The 17,523-nt window shown below is 43.7% G+C and overlaps 1 protein-coding gene across 10 annotated transcripts in view; it reads left to right on the top strand.

The window, feature by feature from the left end:
- The window catches only part of MAPK10 (mitogen-activated protein kinase 10), a 361,444-nt gene that overhangs the window by 221,740 nt on the left and 122,181 nt on the right, over window positions 1-17,523 (top strand). For all 10 annotated transcript variants that reach the window (XM_077275822.1, XM_077275824.1, XM_077275823.1 and 7 more), the window contains exon 4: window positions 14,891-15,020. In XM_077275822.1, coding sequence (XP_077131937.1) covers window positions 14,891-15,020 — 130 coding nt within the window. The remainder of the gene's footprint in view (window positions 1-14,890; window positions 15,021-17,523) is intronic.

The following is a 17,523-nucleotide window of genomic DNA, read 5'->3' as shown; positions in this document are numbered from 1 at the left end:
GGTCGCAGCGTCTGGCTCAGCCTGATACTGTGCGAATGGTTACTGTTGCCTTTCCAGGCTCTGCCTTTGTAGCCAACGCTGGTCAGCGGCGAGCAGGCTTTTCTGGGACTAAGTTCTGCTTTTCATGCACAAAGCATGCCCACGGGAGGACCTCTCATTGGAGGTCGGGAGTCACACGCTCAGGCCCTGTAGCAGCTCCCTTTGGTCCACCGGGAAGGTCCTGAAAGAGCTGCAACTATAAAAGGTTTGCATGGCCGCACGGCCATACGCTAGTATCAAATGTGTTTGGCTTGTGCCAGTGGATACTATACCACTCTTTGCATATGTGGTGTGAGGCTGTAGCTTTGAGACTGTACACTCAGGCAGGCAGCTAGCGTCAGTGGGGACAATTAGTTGCTTGGCTTAGCATCTGGTTCCTTCATGTGTGCAGTTAGCACAGAAGAGTTCCAGAGCAAGCACCACCCTAGTTAGAGTAATAGTTTTGTGTACAGCGTGACTCTGTGAGGCAACAGAGATTGCTTCCAGTTCACACGGGGTGAAGCTTAACCCACGTGTGAGCTCAGAGTTTATCCGCCGTTACTTTGCAGCATATATTTCTGCATGGTGGACCCGGGCTGCGAACGCACCTTGTTGCTACCTACCTATACTCAGTGCGTTCCGCTAACCCTAACAGTTTTAACTTTTGATGAGGGTAATTTGGATGTTTTGAGTTTTCATTATGATTTAAAAAGAGAAAACACAGTAGTTTGACAATAAATGGCTTCACCCAACCACTAATCATGAGTAGAGAAAAAGTTTCAGTGTTACCATTCATATTCTCTGAAAAAAGGCCAAGAAAGCAAAAACTCTGTTGGGGCATGTAAACTTTTGAGCACAACTGTATAGACCTCACAGCTTGACAAAGACCGTGCTGTGAGGTCGAAACGTTGCACGTTGATTAAAGCCCACAATTTCTCCTTGAACTGGAGTGCTGCCTGATTTTCTCTCTCTCTCTCTTTATATAGTCTTTAGAAGTAATAAGTCATGTTCCAGTACTTTGTACTGACCACACATATATTTATACATGTTAATGAGATCTTCTCTGAGGCATCTTTTTTCTTTGCTTAACAAACCCAGCTTTACTAACCTTTCATCATATGAGAGGCCTTCCATCCCTTGTAATAATAGGTTGCTTGCCTTTGAACTGATTCTAACTTCTGAATATCCTTTTTAAAATGTGGAGCCCAAAACTGGATCCCATATTTTAGATGTGGCCTCATAAGTGATGTATAAAGGGGTAATAATACTTTGGGATCGCATGATTTTATCTAATTTTTTATACATCCTAAAATCTTGTTTGATTTTTGCTGCTACTGCTTGACATTGAGTTCTGCTACTCAGCTTACTTGTAACCAGATTACCCAAGTGCTTCTCCTGTTCTGTAGTCCCGAGAATACTCTCATTTAATGTACAGTATATGCAACAATAGGATTACTCCCTCCTAAGTGCATTAATTTACATTTATCTACATTAAACCCCATTTGCCAAGTGTTTACCCATACAGTCATGTTGCAGTTTTGCAATATTGTAATGTCAAGGTCAGATTTTAATATCCTACATAGTTTGGTATCGTCAGCAAAAACTGACACTTTACTCCAAATCCCATCCACAAGGTCATAAATAAAGAATCTGTCCTAGTGCGGTACCCCACTGCTGACTATATCCCATTTAGAGAACGTACCATTTATGACAACTCTTTTTTTCCTGTTATTTAGCCAATTCCTTATGGAATATGATGCACCACAGTCCCCAGTATGATGTCCCTACTAGATATGAGCGGTGTTCGAGTCGAACTGTTCGCCAATTTCAAATTCGAGCTGTTTTGGGCGGTGTTCGAGTCGTTCGACGAACCCGAACAATTTGCTTAAAATTCGGCTGTTCGAGTTTCTGTTCGATAACTGTTCGTTCACCAAAAGCCCAGCTTGATTTGCACATTAAAACTGTTTATCATTGTTAATGGACTATTTCCGTGTATAGTGGGCGGGGGATAGATCTGTGCTGAAATAACGCCGATCTCCATTTTTTTTTCATTCCCGCATTTACAGAGTGGCGGTGCAGTCTCGCAGCCTATCAGCAGTGCACAGACACACAGCAATGTGCATGTGATGCACACAAGCAAGGGCATGTGTCATTGGCTGTGTATGTCACATGTCACTCCTTGCCCAATGAGAACCAGCCATTTGCCCCGTCGTCACCATTTCCTTACTGCTGCAGCTTAGTGTTAGACGGCACCGCTGCTGCTGTGGGCGCTATACAGTCAAAGAGTCTTTTTTGCCAGCGAATTTTCTGAGAGATAGGTTTAGGGAGTCGGGAGTTGGGACTAGTTGTAATATCAGCCCTTTTCAGGGTAGGTTACAGCAGTTCATAGCACTGTTTGCCAGGCAGGTCTGAGCCAGTGCTGTGCAAGTGTTAGTCACAACATTTGGTGTAATCTAGCTCAGCCAATCCTTTTGGGCTAGTAGCATTGTCTGATAGTCATCTGAGTAGCCCGCCTGTGAAGCTAGCTACACCGCCTGTGTATCTCAATTTTTACGGCATCTAAAGCAGTAAATCGTTTTGGGGTTTTGGGCTTAGTAGCAGTGTCTGTACGTCAGCAGAGTAGCCCGCCTGTGAAGCTAGCTACACCGCCTGTTGTGAAATTGGATTTTGGGCTCCCCCGGTGGCCACTGGTGGAATTGAACTGGTGTGCTTCATCCTCTCTGTTCACCTGTTTCCATCAGGATGTGGGAGTCGCTATTTAGCCTTGCTCCTCTGTCACTTCCATGCCGGTCAACATTGTAATCAGAAGCCTTTCTGTGCATGTTCCTGCTGCTAGACAACTCCCAGTTAAGTTGGACTTAGTCCTTGTTTGTTTTTGCATTTTGTTCCAGTTCACAGCTGTAGTTTCGTTTCTGTGTCTGGAAAGCTCTTGTGATCTGAAATTGCCACTCTGATGTTATGAGTTAATACTAGAGTCTTAAAGTAATTTCAGGATGGTATTTTGATAGGGTTTTCAGCTGACCATGAAAGTGCCCTTTCTGTCTTCCTGCTATCTAGTAAGCGGACCTCAATTTTGCTAAACCTATTTTCATACTACGTTTGTCATTTCATCTAAAATCACCGCCAATATTTGTGGGGGCCTCTGTCTGCCTTTCGGGGAAATTTCTCTAGAGGTGAGCCAGGACTATATTTTCCTCTGCCAGGATTAGTTAGTCCTCCGGCCGGCGCTGGGCGTCTAGGGATAAAACGCAGGCTACGCTACCCGGCTACTGTTAGTTGTGCGGCAGGTTTAGTTCATGGTCAGTTTAGTTTCCATCCTTCCAAGAGCTAGTTCGTATGTTTGCTGGGCTATGTTCTCTTGCCATTGAGAACCATAACAGTTTGACCGGACCAAAAGGGTTAAATTAATTGACAGAGAAAGGAGAGAAAAGAGAAGTCTGCTGAAGATTTTTATTTTTTTTTTCCTCAGTTCTGAGTGTGCTTGTAATTGAATCTCTTGCAAGTCTGCCTATATTGCAGCCTTTCTCTCTCTCTCTCCTTCTAATCCTGGAATGGCTCTGTGTTCACCTGTTTAAAATGGATATTCAGAGTTTAGCTGCAGGTTTGAATAATCTCACCACGAAAGTTCAAAACTTACAAGATTTTGTTGTTCATGTTCCTATATCTGAACCTAGAATTCCTTTGCCTGAATTTTTCTCGGGGAATAGATCTTGCTTTCAAAATTTCAAAAATAATTGCAAGTTGTTTTTGTCCCTGAAATCTCGCTCTGCTGGAGATCCTGCTCAGCAGGTCAGGATTGTGATTTCTTTGCTCCGGGGCGACCCTCAGGATTGGGCTTTTGCATTGGCTCCAGGGGATCCTGCGTTGCTCAATGTGGATGCGTTTTTTCTGGCCTTGGGGTTGCTTTATGAGGAACCTCAGTTAGAACTTCAGGCGGAAAAGGCCTTGATGTCCCTATCTCAGGGGCAAGACGAAGCTGAAATATACTGCCAGAAATTCCGTAAATGGGCTGTGCTTACTCAGTGGAATGAGTGCGCCCTGGCGGCGAATTTCAGAGAGGGTCTCTCTGATGCCATTAAGGATGTTATGGTGGGGTTCCCTGTGCCTGCGGGTCTGAATGAGTCCATGACAATGGCTATCCAGATCGATAGGCGTCTGCGGGAGCGCAAACCTGTGCACCATTTGGCGGTGTCTACTGAGAAGACGCCAGAGAATATGCAATGTGATAGAATTCTGTCCAGAAGTGAACGGCAGAATTTTAGACGAAAAAATGGGTTGTGCTTCTATTGCGGTGATTCAACTCATGTTATATCAGCATGCTCTAAGCGTACTAAGAAGCTTGATAAGTCTGTTTCAATTGGCACTTTACAGTCTAAGTTTATTCTATCTGTGACCCTGATTTGTTCTTTATCATCTATTACCGCGGATGCCTATGTCGACTCTGGCGCCGCTTTGAGTCTTATGGATTGGTCCTTTGCCAAACGCTGTGGGTATGATTTGGAGCCTCTTGAAACTCCTATACCCCTGAAGGGGATTGACTCCACCCCATTGGCTAGCAATAAACCACAATACTGGACACAAGTAACTATGCGGATTAATCCGGATCACCAGGAGATTATTCGCTTTCTTGTGCTGTATGGCCTACATGATGTGTTGGTGCTTGGATTGCCATGGCTGCAATCTCATAACCCAGTCCTTGACTGGAAAGCTATGTCTGTGTTAAGCTGGGGATGTAAGGGGACGCATGGGGACGTACCTGTGGTTTCCATTTCATCATCTATTCCCTCTGAGATTCCTGAATTCTTGACTGAATATCGTGACGTTTTTGAAGAACCTAAGCTTGGTTCATTACCTCCGCACCGGGAGTGCGATTGTGCCATAGATTTGATTCCGGGTAGTAAATACCCTAAGGGTCGTTTATTTAATCTGTCTGTGCCTGAACATGCTGCTATGCGAGAATATATAAAGGAGTCCTTGGAAAAGGGACATATTCGTCCTTCGTCATCTCCCTTAGGAGCCGGTTTTTTCTTTGTGGCTAAGAAAGATGGCTCTTTGAGGCCGTGCATTGATTATCGGCTTTTGAATAAAATCACGGTTAAATATCAATATCCGTTGCCACTGCTGACTGATTTGTTTGCCCGCATAAAGGGGGCCAAGTGGTTCTCTAAGATAGATCTTCGTGGGGCGTATAATTTGGTGCGAATTAAGCAGGGGGATGAGTGGAAAACCGCATTTAATACGCCCGAGGGCCACTTTGAGTATTTGGTGATGCCTTTTGGTCTTTCAAATGCCCCTTCAGTCTTTCAGTCCTTTATGCATGACATTTTCCGTGATTATTTGGATACATTTATGATTGTGTATCTGGATGATATTTTGATTTTTTCGGATGACTGGGACTCTCATGTCCAGCAGGTCAGGAGGGTTTTTCAGGTTTTGCGGTCTAATTCCTTGTGTGTGAAGGGTTCTAAGTGCGTTTTTGGGGTTCAAAAGATTTCCTTTTTGGGATATATTTTTTCCCCCTCTTCCATCGAGATGGATCCTGTCAAGGTTCAGGCTATTTGTGATTGGACGCAACCCTCTTCTCTTAAGAGTCTTCAGAAATTTTTGGGCTTTGCTAACTTTTATCGTCGATTTATTGCTGGTTTTTCTGATGTTGTTAAACCATTGACTGATTTGACTAAGAAGGGTGCTGATGTTGCTGATTGGTCCCCTGCTGCTGTGGAGGCCTTTCGGGAGCTTAAGCGCCGCTTTTCTTCCGCCCCTGTGTTGCGTCAGCCTGATGTTGCTCTTCCTTTTCAGGTTGAGGTCGACGCTTCTGAAATCGGAGCTGGGGCGGTTTTGTCGCAGAGAAGTTCCGATTGCTCCGTGATGAGACCTTGCGCTTTTTTCTCGCGTAAATTTTCGCCCGCCGAGCGGAATTATGATGTTGGGAATCGGGAGCTTTTGGCCATGAAGTGGGCTTTTGAGGAGTGGCGTCATTGGCTTGAGGGGGCTAGACATCAGGTGGTGGTATTGACTGACCACAAAAATCTAATTTATCTTGAGTCCGCCAGACGCCTGAATCCTAGACAGGCGCGCTGGTCGTTGTTTTTCTCTCGGTTTAATTTTGTGGTGTCCTACCTGCCGGGTTCTAAGAATGTTAAGGCGGATGCCCTTTCTAGGAGTTTTGAGCCTGACTCCCCTGGTAATTCTGAACCTACAGGTATCCTTAAGGATGGAGTGATATTGTCTGCCGTTTCTCCAGACCTGCGGCGGGCCTTGCAGGAGTTTCAGGCGGATAGACCTGATCGTTGCCCACCTGGTAGACTGTTTGTTCCTGATGATTGGACCAGTAAAGTCATTTCTGAGGTTCATTCTTCTGCGTTGGCAGGTCATCCTGGAATCTTTGGTACCAGGGATTTGGTGGCAAGGTCCTTCTGGTGGCCTTCCCTGTCTCGAGATGTGCGAGGCTTCGTGCAGTCTTGTGACGTTTGTGCTCGGGCCAAGCCTTGTTGTTCTCGGGCTAGTGGATTGTTGTTGCCCTTGCCTATCCCGAATAGGCCCTGGACGCACATCTCGATGGATTTTATTTCGGATCTTCCTGTTTCTCAGAAGATGTCTGTCATCTGGGTGGTGTGTGATCGTTTCTCTAAGATGGTCCATTTGGTTCCCCTGCCTAAGTTGCCTTCTTCTTCCGAGTTGGTTCCTCTGTTTTTTCAAAATGTGGTCCGTTTGCATGGTATTCCGGAGAATATCGTTTCTGACAGAGGTACCCAATTCGTGTCTAGATTTTGGCGAGCATTCTGTGCTAGGATGGGCATAGATTTGTCTTTCTCGTCTGCTTTCCATCCTCAGACTAATGGCCAGACCGAGCGGACGAATCAGACCTTGGAGACATATTTGAGGTGTTTTGTGTCTGCAGATCAGGATGATTGGGTTGCTTTTTTGCCTTTAGCGGAGTTTGCCCTCAATAATCGGGCCAGTTCTGCCACCTTGGTGTCTCCCTTTTTCTGTAATTCGGGGTTTCATCCTCGATTTTCTTCTGGTCAGGTGGAATCTTCGGATTGTCCTGGAGTGGATGCTGTGGTGGAGAGGTTGCATCAGATTTGGGGGCAGGTAGTGGACAATTTGAAGTTGTCCCAGGAGAAGACTCAGCTTTTTGCCAACCGCCGGCGTCGGGTTGGTCCTCGGCTTTGTGTTGGGGACTTGGTGTGGTTGTCTTCTCGTTTTGTCCCTATGAGGGTTTCTTCTCCCAAGTTTAAGCCTCGGTTCATCGGCCCGTACAAGATATTGGAGATTCTTAACCCTGTGTCCTTCCGTTTGGACCTCCCTGCATCTTTTTCTATTCATAATGTTTTTCATCGGTCATTATTGCGCAGGTATGAGGTACCGGTTGTGCCTTCCGTTGAGCCTCCTGCTCCGGTGTTGGTTGAGGGCGAGTTGGAGTACGTTGTGGAAAAAATCTTGGACTCCCGTGTTTCCAGACGGAAACTCCAGTATCTGGTCAAATGGAAGGGATACGGTCAGGAGGATAATTCTTGGGTGACTGCCTCTGATGTTCATGCCTCCGATTTGGTCCGTGCCTTTCATAGGGCTCATCCTGATCGCCCTGGTGGTTCTGGTGAGGGTTCGGTGCCCCCTCCTTGAGGGGGGGGTACTGTTGTGAAATTGGATTTTGGGCTCCCCCGGTGGCCACTGGTGGAATTGAACTGGTGTGCTTCATCCTCTCTGTTCACCTGTTTCCATCAGGATGTGGGAGTCGCTATTTAGCCTTGCTCCTCTGTCACTTCCATGCCGGTCAACATTGTAATCAGAAGCCTTTCTGTGCATGTTCCTGCTGCTAGACAACTCCCAGTTAAGTTGGACTTAGTCCTTGTTTGTTTTTGCATTTTGTTCCAGTTCACAGCTGTAGTTTCGTTTCTGTGTCTGGAAAGCTCTTGTGATCTGAAATTGCCACTCTGATGTTATGAGTTAATACTAGAGTCTTAAAGTAATTTCAGGATGGTATTTTGATAGGGTTTTCAGCTGACCATGAAAGTGCCCTTTCTGTCTTCCTGCTATCTAGTAAGCGGACCTCAATTTTGCTAAACCTATTTTCATACTACGTTTGTCATTTCATCTAAAATCACCGCCAATATTTGTGGGGGCCTCTGTCTGCCTTTCGGGGAAATTTCTCTAGAGGTGAGCCAGGACTATATTTTCCTCTGCCAGGATTAGTTAGTCCTCCGGCCGGCGCTGGGCGTCTAGGGATAAAACGCAGGCTACGCTACCCGGCTACTGTTAGTTGTGCGGCAGGTTTAGTTCATGGTCAGTTTAGTTTCCATCCTTCCAAGAGCTAGTTCGTATGTTTGCTGGGCTATGTTCTCTTGCCATTGAGAACCATAACAACCGCCTGTGTATCTCAATTTTTACTGCATCTAACCCAGTAAATTGTTTTGGGCTTAGTAGCAGTGTCTGCTTGTCAGCAGAGTAGCCCGCCTGTGAAGCTAGCTACACCGCCTGTGTATCTCAGTTTTTACTGCATCTAACCCAGTAAATCGTTTTGGGGTTTTGGGCTTAGTAGCAGTGTCTGCACGTCAGCAGAGTAGCCCACCTGTGAAGCTAGCTACACCGCCTGTGTATCTCTATTTTCACTGCATCTAATCCAGTTGATAGTTTTGGGCCTAGTACCACAGTTTGGCCACTCAGTTCTGCTCGGTTTTCATCCATCGGTTGTTGTGCCAACAACTTCAGATACAGAGTTGCCAATTAAGCACTAAAATGACTGGCAAAAGGCCTGCTGCTGGTGGAAAGAGGAATAGGCGTGTTGGAAAGGGAAAAAAAGGTTGTGTCCGTGGGGTAGGTGGTAAAGCAACAGTAACATCTGCAGAAGAAAGACCATCTTCCAGCCAAAGTAAGATGTCTACTTCTTTTCGTGGACAATCTGATATGATCCCTTTCTTACGACCATCACTACAAGCATCGCCAAAAATTCCAGATGAGGCACAAAAACAGCAGGTGCTTGAACGGATATCAAGTGCTCGTTCAAGTGGGCTCTCCTCCATGTCAACTTCAACATCACAACTACTCCAGTCCTCAGAGTTGTCACCCCAATCGCACTTGCTTCCTCACAGCTCCCAAGTCTCCAGCTGCCCGTCTGAGCATGGGGTAGCACACATGGTTGAGTCTGTAGAGCTGTTTACTCATACTATAGCCTGGGAATCAGAGGTCTGCTCCAGAGCTTCAGTGTCTGCTTGTCAGCAGAGTAGCCCAGCCACCCACCACCTGTTTACCTAAGTACTATTTTTAACAGCATCTGGCCCAGGAAATCCTTTGGGGCCTAGTAGAATTTGGTGCTACTCAGCAGCGTACTTCACCCATGAAGCAAGCTACACCGCCTGTTGATCTAATTACTAATTTTTAACTGATCTAGCCCAGGAAATCGTTTTGTACCTAATAGCATTTTGTGCTACTCAGCAGAGTACCCCACCTATGAAGCAAGCTACACCGCCTGTTTACCTAACTACTATTTTTTAATGGCATTTGGCCAAGGAAATCCTTTTGGGCCTAGTAGCAATTTCTGCTACTCAGCAGAGTACCCCACCCATGAAGCAAGCTACACCGCCTTCTTTCTTTCTCAATCTAACCCCTCGGCTCTGGGGTGTCCACTCTCCCTCCAGCTCTCTCCTCACAGGTGGACTACCGCGTGTTTTCACACTGTGGCGAATCTTTTGGGCCCAGGCATAAGAAGTCGTCGAGGTAATGGATAATATGTGCCGCTTTACAAACGTCCATGACGACACATTCGAGGAAGCAACTAAACGCCTCAAATAGTGAGCAGGATATGGAGCACCCCATGGGCAAACAGCAATCTATGTAGTATGCTCCTTCACAGAAGCAGCCCAATGGGAGGACACTATTCGGAGGTACAGGTAGTAACCGGAACACCCCCTCAATGTCTGTTTTGGCCATTAGGGTGCCCCTTCCCAACTTCTTGACCCACCTGATTGCCTCGTCAAAGGAGGTACAGTACATAGTACTGTACTTGGTTCCGCGTCGATGTTGTCGTTTACTGACCTGCTCCTTGGATATGACAAATGGTGGATTAGTCTGAATGTATTGGGTTCATTTTTTGGCACAACTCCCAACGGTGGTACCACTACGTCTTCTAAGGAAAGTGTTCTGAATGGACCCGCCGCCATTCTACCTAAAGATATTTCTTTTTTTTTTTTTTGTCAAGACGTCTGGGTGTTGGTAGACTGAGTTTAGATTTTTACTCCAGCCTTTCTTAACTTTAGAAGGGCATGACATGCCCATATCTGTGTCTCCTCCTCCTTTTACTCCTCCACCTCTTTTCTTTTCGCATGACTATGTGTAGTTGTGACTTTTCCATGTGTTTGTTGTGTCTTCTGAGCAGTTTGTCAGCTTTTGGACACCTTTTAAGGTGTTTTCTATGTGTTTTCCATGTGTTTGTATGTGTTTGTGTTTGCCTGCCATTGGTTTCAATGGGGTTCGACGGTGTTCGTCGAACAGTTCGACGAACAGTTCGGTGAACATCTCCCTGTTCGACGAACCGAACCGAACCCGAACACTAGGGAGGTGGCTCATCTCTAGTCCCTACACAGTGCCTCCAACAGTATGATGTCTCCAGAAAGCCTCACTACACATTATTATGTCCCCACACAGTTCCCCATGCAGAATGATATCCCCACACAACCCTTTTATACAGTATTATGTTCCCAGAGAGCCCCCATGCAGAAATATGTCCCATTGCGTTACATAGTGTTATGTTCCCAGACAGCTCCATGCAGAAATGTGTCCCCATATAGCCCCTTTACACAGTATTATGTCTTCACACAGCCCCCATGCAGAAAGAAGTCATCACGCCGCACCTTTGAACAGTATTTTGTCGCCACACAGCTCCCCTTCAGAATATCCCCACACAGCCCTCATACACAATAATATGTTCCTAGATAGCCCCATGCAGAAATATGTCCCATTGCCTTGCATAGTATTATGCTCCCAGACGGCCCCCATTCAGATATTTGTCCCCATGTAGCCCCTTTACACAGTATTATGTCTCCACAGAGCCCCATGTAGAAAGATGTCCTCACACAGCTTCCTTGCACAGTATTTTGTCCCCACTGAGCTCTTTTGCACAGTATTATGTCCAACACAGGCCCCATGCAGAAGGATGTCCCCACACAGCCTCCTTGCACAGTATTATGTCCCAACACAGCTCCCATGCAGAAAAATGTCCCTTACACCACCCTCTTGCCCAGTACTTTGTCCTCCACACATCCCTCATGCAGAATGATGTCCCAACATACCCCCCTTGGACAGTATTATGTCCCCCACGCAGGGGGACATAACACTCAAAGAAAAGGACATAAAATTCTAAAACCATCACAGAAAAAGAGGCAGCAGTTTTTACCAATATCTGTTACAATACTAATGCTCTACATAGGATGAAGCAGGCCTCAATGATAAAGGTTGTGGCAGCAGAGGTGCAAAATACTCATGAAACTACCAGTCACATGCCTACCATTCATGGAGGAACTGGCCTCCTAGTATATGCAGAAAACTTGTTCTGGACTCCCTTGTGTTGCATTAAATGTATTATGCAACATAGAAAAATAAAAACTCAATGACCACCATGTTTTCCTTTATACTAAATACATAAACATGTCTATGCAAGAGTTAAGAATTACTTGACGGATAAACTCTTGGTGGATAAACTCAATTTCACAGTTGAGACTTTATTCTTCTCATGTCAATTTGTGAAACAGAAAGTTAGAAATATAAAAGTCCCTCAATTTCATAGCTTCAAGAACAACTGAACAATCGGTTCTACTAACATTAAATGAACCGATTTTGGATGCTGGGGTCATATTGCTGACTATAGGTGGAAGATTTGTAAAAGAAAGACCATTTTCTCCGAGCTGTAGCAAAACAAAGTGTAGCAGTGGTGCATGCAGCACTTCTTAGCACAGCATATTAGGAATTTCCGTCTCCACAGTGCAGCGTCTGTAACTCGCCAAACATTTATCCAGCCCAGGCTTACAGTGCCATTAGTTACAGTTATATTGCAGCCTGCCATGGACTGTACTCGACTTGTTCCAGCAACTTAGTGTTCCAGCACAGTAGATGTTTCTAAACAATGACGGCCTTGCGATAAGCTGGGAAAAACAACAGTGAAGGTTAAGCTTGCCGGCATTGAGCAATGAATAGGACACATGTTGGGATGTGCATTGTTACTATGAGAACCCATAAAAGCAGAGGTCTCACCTACGAGTGATAATCTACCGTTACAATGCAGTTTGATGTTGTGGTTAGAGATGAGCGAACATTGTCGGCTCCCTCCTTATTCAGCAAGCTACAGCGCTTACCGAAGAAGCTGCATCGGGACCCGGATACCTGGAGCGCTCCGACAATCAGCTGTTTGGTGCCGCAGCTGCACGTGTCGCGGCTGTGTGACAGTCACAATACACGGGCTCTACATGCATGTGTTGTCACACAGCCGCGACACATGCAGCTGCGGCGCCAAACAGCTGATTATCAGGAGCGCTCCAGGTATCCGGGTTCCCGATGCAGCTTCCTCGGTAAGCGCTGTAGCTTGCCAAATAAGGAGGGAGCCAACGATGTTCGCTAGTTATGATGTGTTTTCTTTTGTTATCAATAATTTAGAATTTGCATTTTGAACATAGGAATAATAGCAATGTACTTATTATGCTTCGCTTATATAGCGCTATCATATTCCACAGCGATTTCCAGACATTATCATCACTGTCCCAAATGAGGCTCACAATCTAAGCTCCCTATCAGTATGTCTTTGAAATGTGGGAAGAAACCCGGAGCAAGCCAACGCAAATATGAGGAGAACATACAAACTTCTTGCAGATGTTATCCTCGGTGGGATTTGAACCCAGGACCCCAGCGCTATAATGCTAACCACTGAGCCACCGTGCTGCCACTTAGTTTAAATGCTCCCTTTCTCAGATATGCATAAACATGTACTAAGCAGTTTCATAGCTATGCTATGAATTTCAAGGGAATATGTAATCAGATAATGTTCTACTTTTTTATATTAAATATATATATATATATATTTTTTTTTTTATTACAATTTTTCATATCATTATATATGAAGTATTGCAATTTTCACACTGTCCACTAGATCTCATGTTAGATTTCTATTTCCATTTATTTCTGAGTTAACGTCATCGTGCAAGGAGGTGAGCTGTGACAATCTTAGTGTAAGCAATGTATCCTTGATTATTTGTTGTATATAACGGGGATTCACTGTCATTGTAATTGTATCTGTGCTAATGAGACTGTTAAAAGGTCATCTGTAAAAACTAGAAGTATAAGTCTTTTATAAGGCTTAGTAGCCAGTGGAAGAATTGCAAGTTTCCTGATTTCATTTTACATTTTTCTTTTTTTACATAGCAGTACTGAAAATTGTAAAAAAACATTATGACGCATTTTTGAAACATACATTTAAAATAAAAACCTGATTTAAACCTTACTTTTAGAGTTAATACAGTTAAGAAAAAATGTTCATCAACTTCAGTAGAGTTGTTGTGATAGTATAGCAATTCACTTGGGGAAAAATGGTAACACACTGAAAACTGCAACTAATCCTGCTGGTTCCTGTTCAGTTTAGAGATCCAAACCCAGCAGTCTCTAGTGGTTCCCGCGTGAGCTGAGATAGCCCTAACCACAGACTAGACAATGGCAACTCCAACATAGGCTGCCTGAAAGGCCGGCGAGCTCTTCACGTTCCTCCTAAAGAACCAGAGGGCAGAGCAGAGTGTAAATTACCCACAGAAGGGAAAGTCTAATGAAAAACAGAGATTGGAGAGTGAGTAAAGCAAACAAAGGATCAGACCTGTTGAAAACCCACTGGCTACCATAAGAGGTGGTGAGTTCTCCTTCAATGGAAGTCATCAAACAAAGGCTGGACAGACATCTGTCTGGGATGCTTTAGTGAATCCTTCATTGCGCAGGAGATTGGACACGATGACCTTGGAGGTCCCGTCCAACTCCACCATTCTACGATTCTATGCCTGCTATTTTTCTTCCTGACATTTGCCAATCGGGGAGAGATGGGACCTCACCATGAACGTTTGAAAAATGGCTGTTCTCACCCAAATCCGAGAGTTAGGCTAACATTCATCTTGTACATGTGATCTTAGGTGGGATACCTACATTACCCCATTTTAATAAATGGGTTAGGGACACGATTATGTGGCACTTTGCATAATTATTACAAGTTCTGCCCCTGCCCTTTTCAGTGCAGTCTCCCTCACGTGCTGCACAGTTCTCTTGTTCTCAAAGTGCCAGTTATATGAAAAACCTGACCATCAGTCTCATCCAAGGGAAATACACAATGATGGGCACCGAGGTCAATGCGCAGGTGACACAAATACCTCTGCCGCCATTACGGGGGCGCATTCACATTAGCCAATTTTGAGACGTTAAACAAATGCTGATTGGTAGGTATATACTGATTGGCGGATATTTAATAGCCTGTTTACACATGGAGGCTGCGCATTAGATGCACACTGAATAATCTGTAATATATTGATCAGTGTGCATAGGCTGCCATTTTTCTCCACAGTTCAGGTCCTGTTTACACAAGAAGATGCACTGCCGAGAACAATGTTCTTTTGGGCAGCCAAGCATTTTTCTGGTTTGTCAGGTGATTGGCATCCTGTTTAGACAGGCTACTAGGTTATTGTAAAACAAGTTTTCCTAGGAACCCCCGTTAGGAACTCTCGTTCATGATAGTCATCAATGTACATATGTCTGAAATGATCAAGGTTACCTGTATAACTAAATTCTTACATTGTATTTGCTATCTTTGTAAAGAAACATTGTCTTCATTATGGTTCTCTTTCCTGTCTTTCAGTGCTGCTTACGATGCTGTCCTTGATAGAAATGTGGCCATTAAGAAACTCAGTAGGCCATTTCAAAATCAAACACATGCCAAACGAGCATACAGGGAGCTGGTCCTAATGAAGTGTGTCAATCATAAAAATGTAAGTTTTTTTTAAATTTGCTACAGTCTGTTGTTTTCCCCTACATAGTCTTGTCAGCACAAAATGACTGTTCAAACCAAGCACAGCACCTTAGGATACATAGCCCTAAAAATTGTATCATTAATATAAATACAGTTCTGGCAAAAATTAAGAGACCACTGGAAAATGTTCAGTTTGTCTGATTTTTCTCTTTATAGGTATATTTTTGAGTAAAATGTAAATTGTTCTTTTATTCTATAAACTTCTGACAACAGGTCTCCGAATTTCCGAGCAATACATTTTGTATTTATTTTCTGAAAAGGAGAAATGATCAAAATGTAAAAAAAAAACCCAGTGCTTTCAGACCTCAAATAATGCAAAGAAAACAAGTCATAATCATTTAGAAACAACAATACTAATGTTTTAACTCAGGAAGAGTTCAGAAATCAATATTTTGTGGAATAACCATGATGTTTAATCACAGCTTTCATGCGTCTTGGCATGTTTTCCACCAGTCTTTCACACTGCTCCTGGAACAAAAATGTAAGCAGTTCTTCTTTGTTTTATGGCTTGTGACTATCCATCATCCTCTTGATTACATTCCAGAGGTTTTCAATGGGGTTCAGGTCTGGAGATTGGGCTGCCCATGACAGGGATTGGATGTGGTGGTTTCTTTGTTTTTGCCAGAGCTGTGTGTATATACTTGGCTGCATTTGACATAAATTGCTCTTTATTCAAGTGCTAACGAGGTGCTCAGTGTACCCTTGGTATGGCCAAGGGTTTCAGTTCAACTTCCTACCTACTGGTTTTATTTTTTGATTCGTCTCTGGCTCCTGTAAGTCAGATCTGTCAATTAAGGAATATGAGTGTGGAGACAGATAAAAAACAAGTAGGTGGGAAGTTGCATTGAACGGTTCAGCTACACTAAGCGTGCTCCAAGGACCTTATTAGCATGTTTGAATAAATAATGATTTCTGGCAAAAGCAGCAACGGATTTGGACACGAAGACCAGCGTCACACTAAACGAATGAAAAATCGGACTGAGTCTCCCTGCCGAGAGACGCACGAGTGTAATGCGAGTGTCATGAGAGTACAATCCGATTTTTCACACCTAGCATCCGATTTACATCCAAATGCAGAGTGATGGCTATCCGATTGCAATGCGATTTTAACTTGAGCTTTTACATACAGCAGTTCTCTGTCTTGTCTTCATCGTTGTGAAAGGAAATATTCATTAAAACACACACATACAGTGGGTACGGAAAGTATTCAGACCCCTTTACATTTTTTAACTCATTGCAGCCGTTTGGTAAATTCAAAAAAGTGTGCACTCTGCATTCTATCTTGACTGAAAAAAAACAGAAATGTAGAAATTTTTGCAAATTTAATAAAAAAGAAAAACTGAAATATCACGGAACTGGAGAATATTTCCAAGGAAGAATGGCAGAGTATCCCCAAATCCAGGTGTGAAAGGCTTGTTGCATCATTCCCAAGAAGACTCATGTCTGTACTAGCTCAAAAGGTGCTTCTACTCAGTACTGAGCAAAGGGTCTGAATACTTATGACCATGTGATATTCCAGTTTTTCTTGTTTAATACATTTGCAAAAATCTTTCTGTTTTGTTAGTCAACATAGGGTGCAGAGTGTACATTAATGAGAAAAAAATGAACTTTTTTAAATTTACCAAATGGCTGCAATGAAACAAAAAGTGAAAAATGTAAATGGGTCTGAATACTTTTCGTACCCACTGTGTGTATATATATATATATATATATATATATATATATATATATATATATATATATATATATATATATATGCATCTCACAAAATTAAAATATCATCAAAAGGTTAATTTATTTCAGTTCTTCAATGCAAAACTCATATATTTGATGGAGTCATTTCAAACAGAATGATGTATTTCAAGTGTTTATTTCTGTTAATGTTGATTATGATATGATTATGGCTTACAGCCAATGAAAACTCAAACGTCATTATCTCAGTAAATTAGAATACTTTATAACACCAGCTAACATAGAAAAAACTCAGAAAAAATACATACAATGAGATACGGCCTTCCCAAAACCCTGTCTGATGACAAATGCACAGTTAGCAGGATGCAGCAGGCCTCCACTGATAAAGGCTAGGAGCGGCACAGGTGCAAACTACTTGATAAAAACAACCATCCCCACCCTCCAAACATTGCAGGGGTTGGCTGCCTAGTAGAAAAACTGCACATTGATATAATTCACATAGGACGCCAGTCACACTGATAAGTGTGGTGCACAGTGTCTGGTTTGCAACCTATTAATGACGCCCCTTGTATTACCAGGCGGGCTGCCCAGCACTTTATAACACCAGCTTGAAAAAATGATTTTAAAATCTGAAATGTTGGCCTACTGAAATGTACAGTATTTACTCATGTATTTTTTTGTGCTGAAAACGCCCCCCTCTGCTTATAACGAGTCATTGTCCAGAAAGCCAGCGGGGGAGGGGAGCAGCGACAGGAGCCGGCTACCAGAAG

Source organism: Ranitomeya variabilis, chromosome 1, assembly GCF_051348905.1.
Source record: "Ranitomeya variabilis isolate aRanVar5 chromosome 1, aRanVar5.hap1, whole genome shotgun sequence".
Lineage (NCBI taxonomy): Eukaryota > Metazoa > Chordata > Amphibia > Anura > Dendrobatidae > Ranitomeya > Ranitomeya variabilis.
The sequence above is the reverse complement of the archived record's forward strand: the minus strand, read 5'-3'. Positions and strand labels throughout refer to the sequence as shown.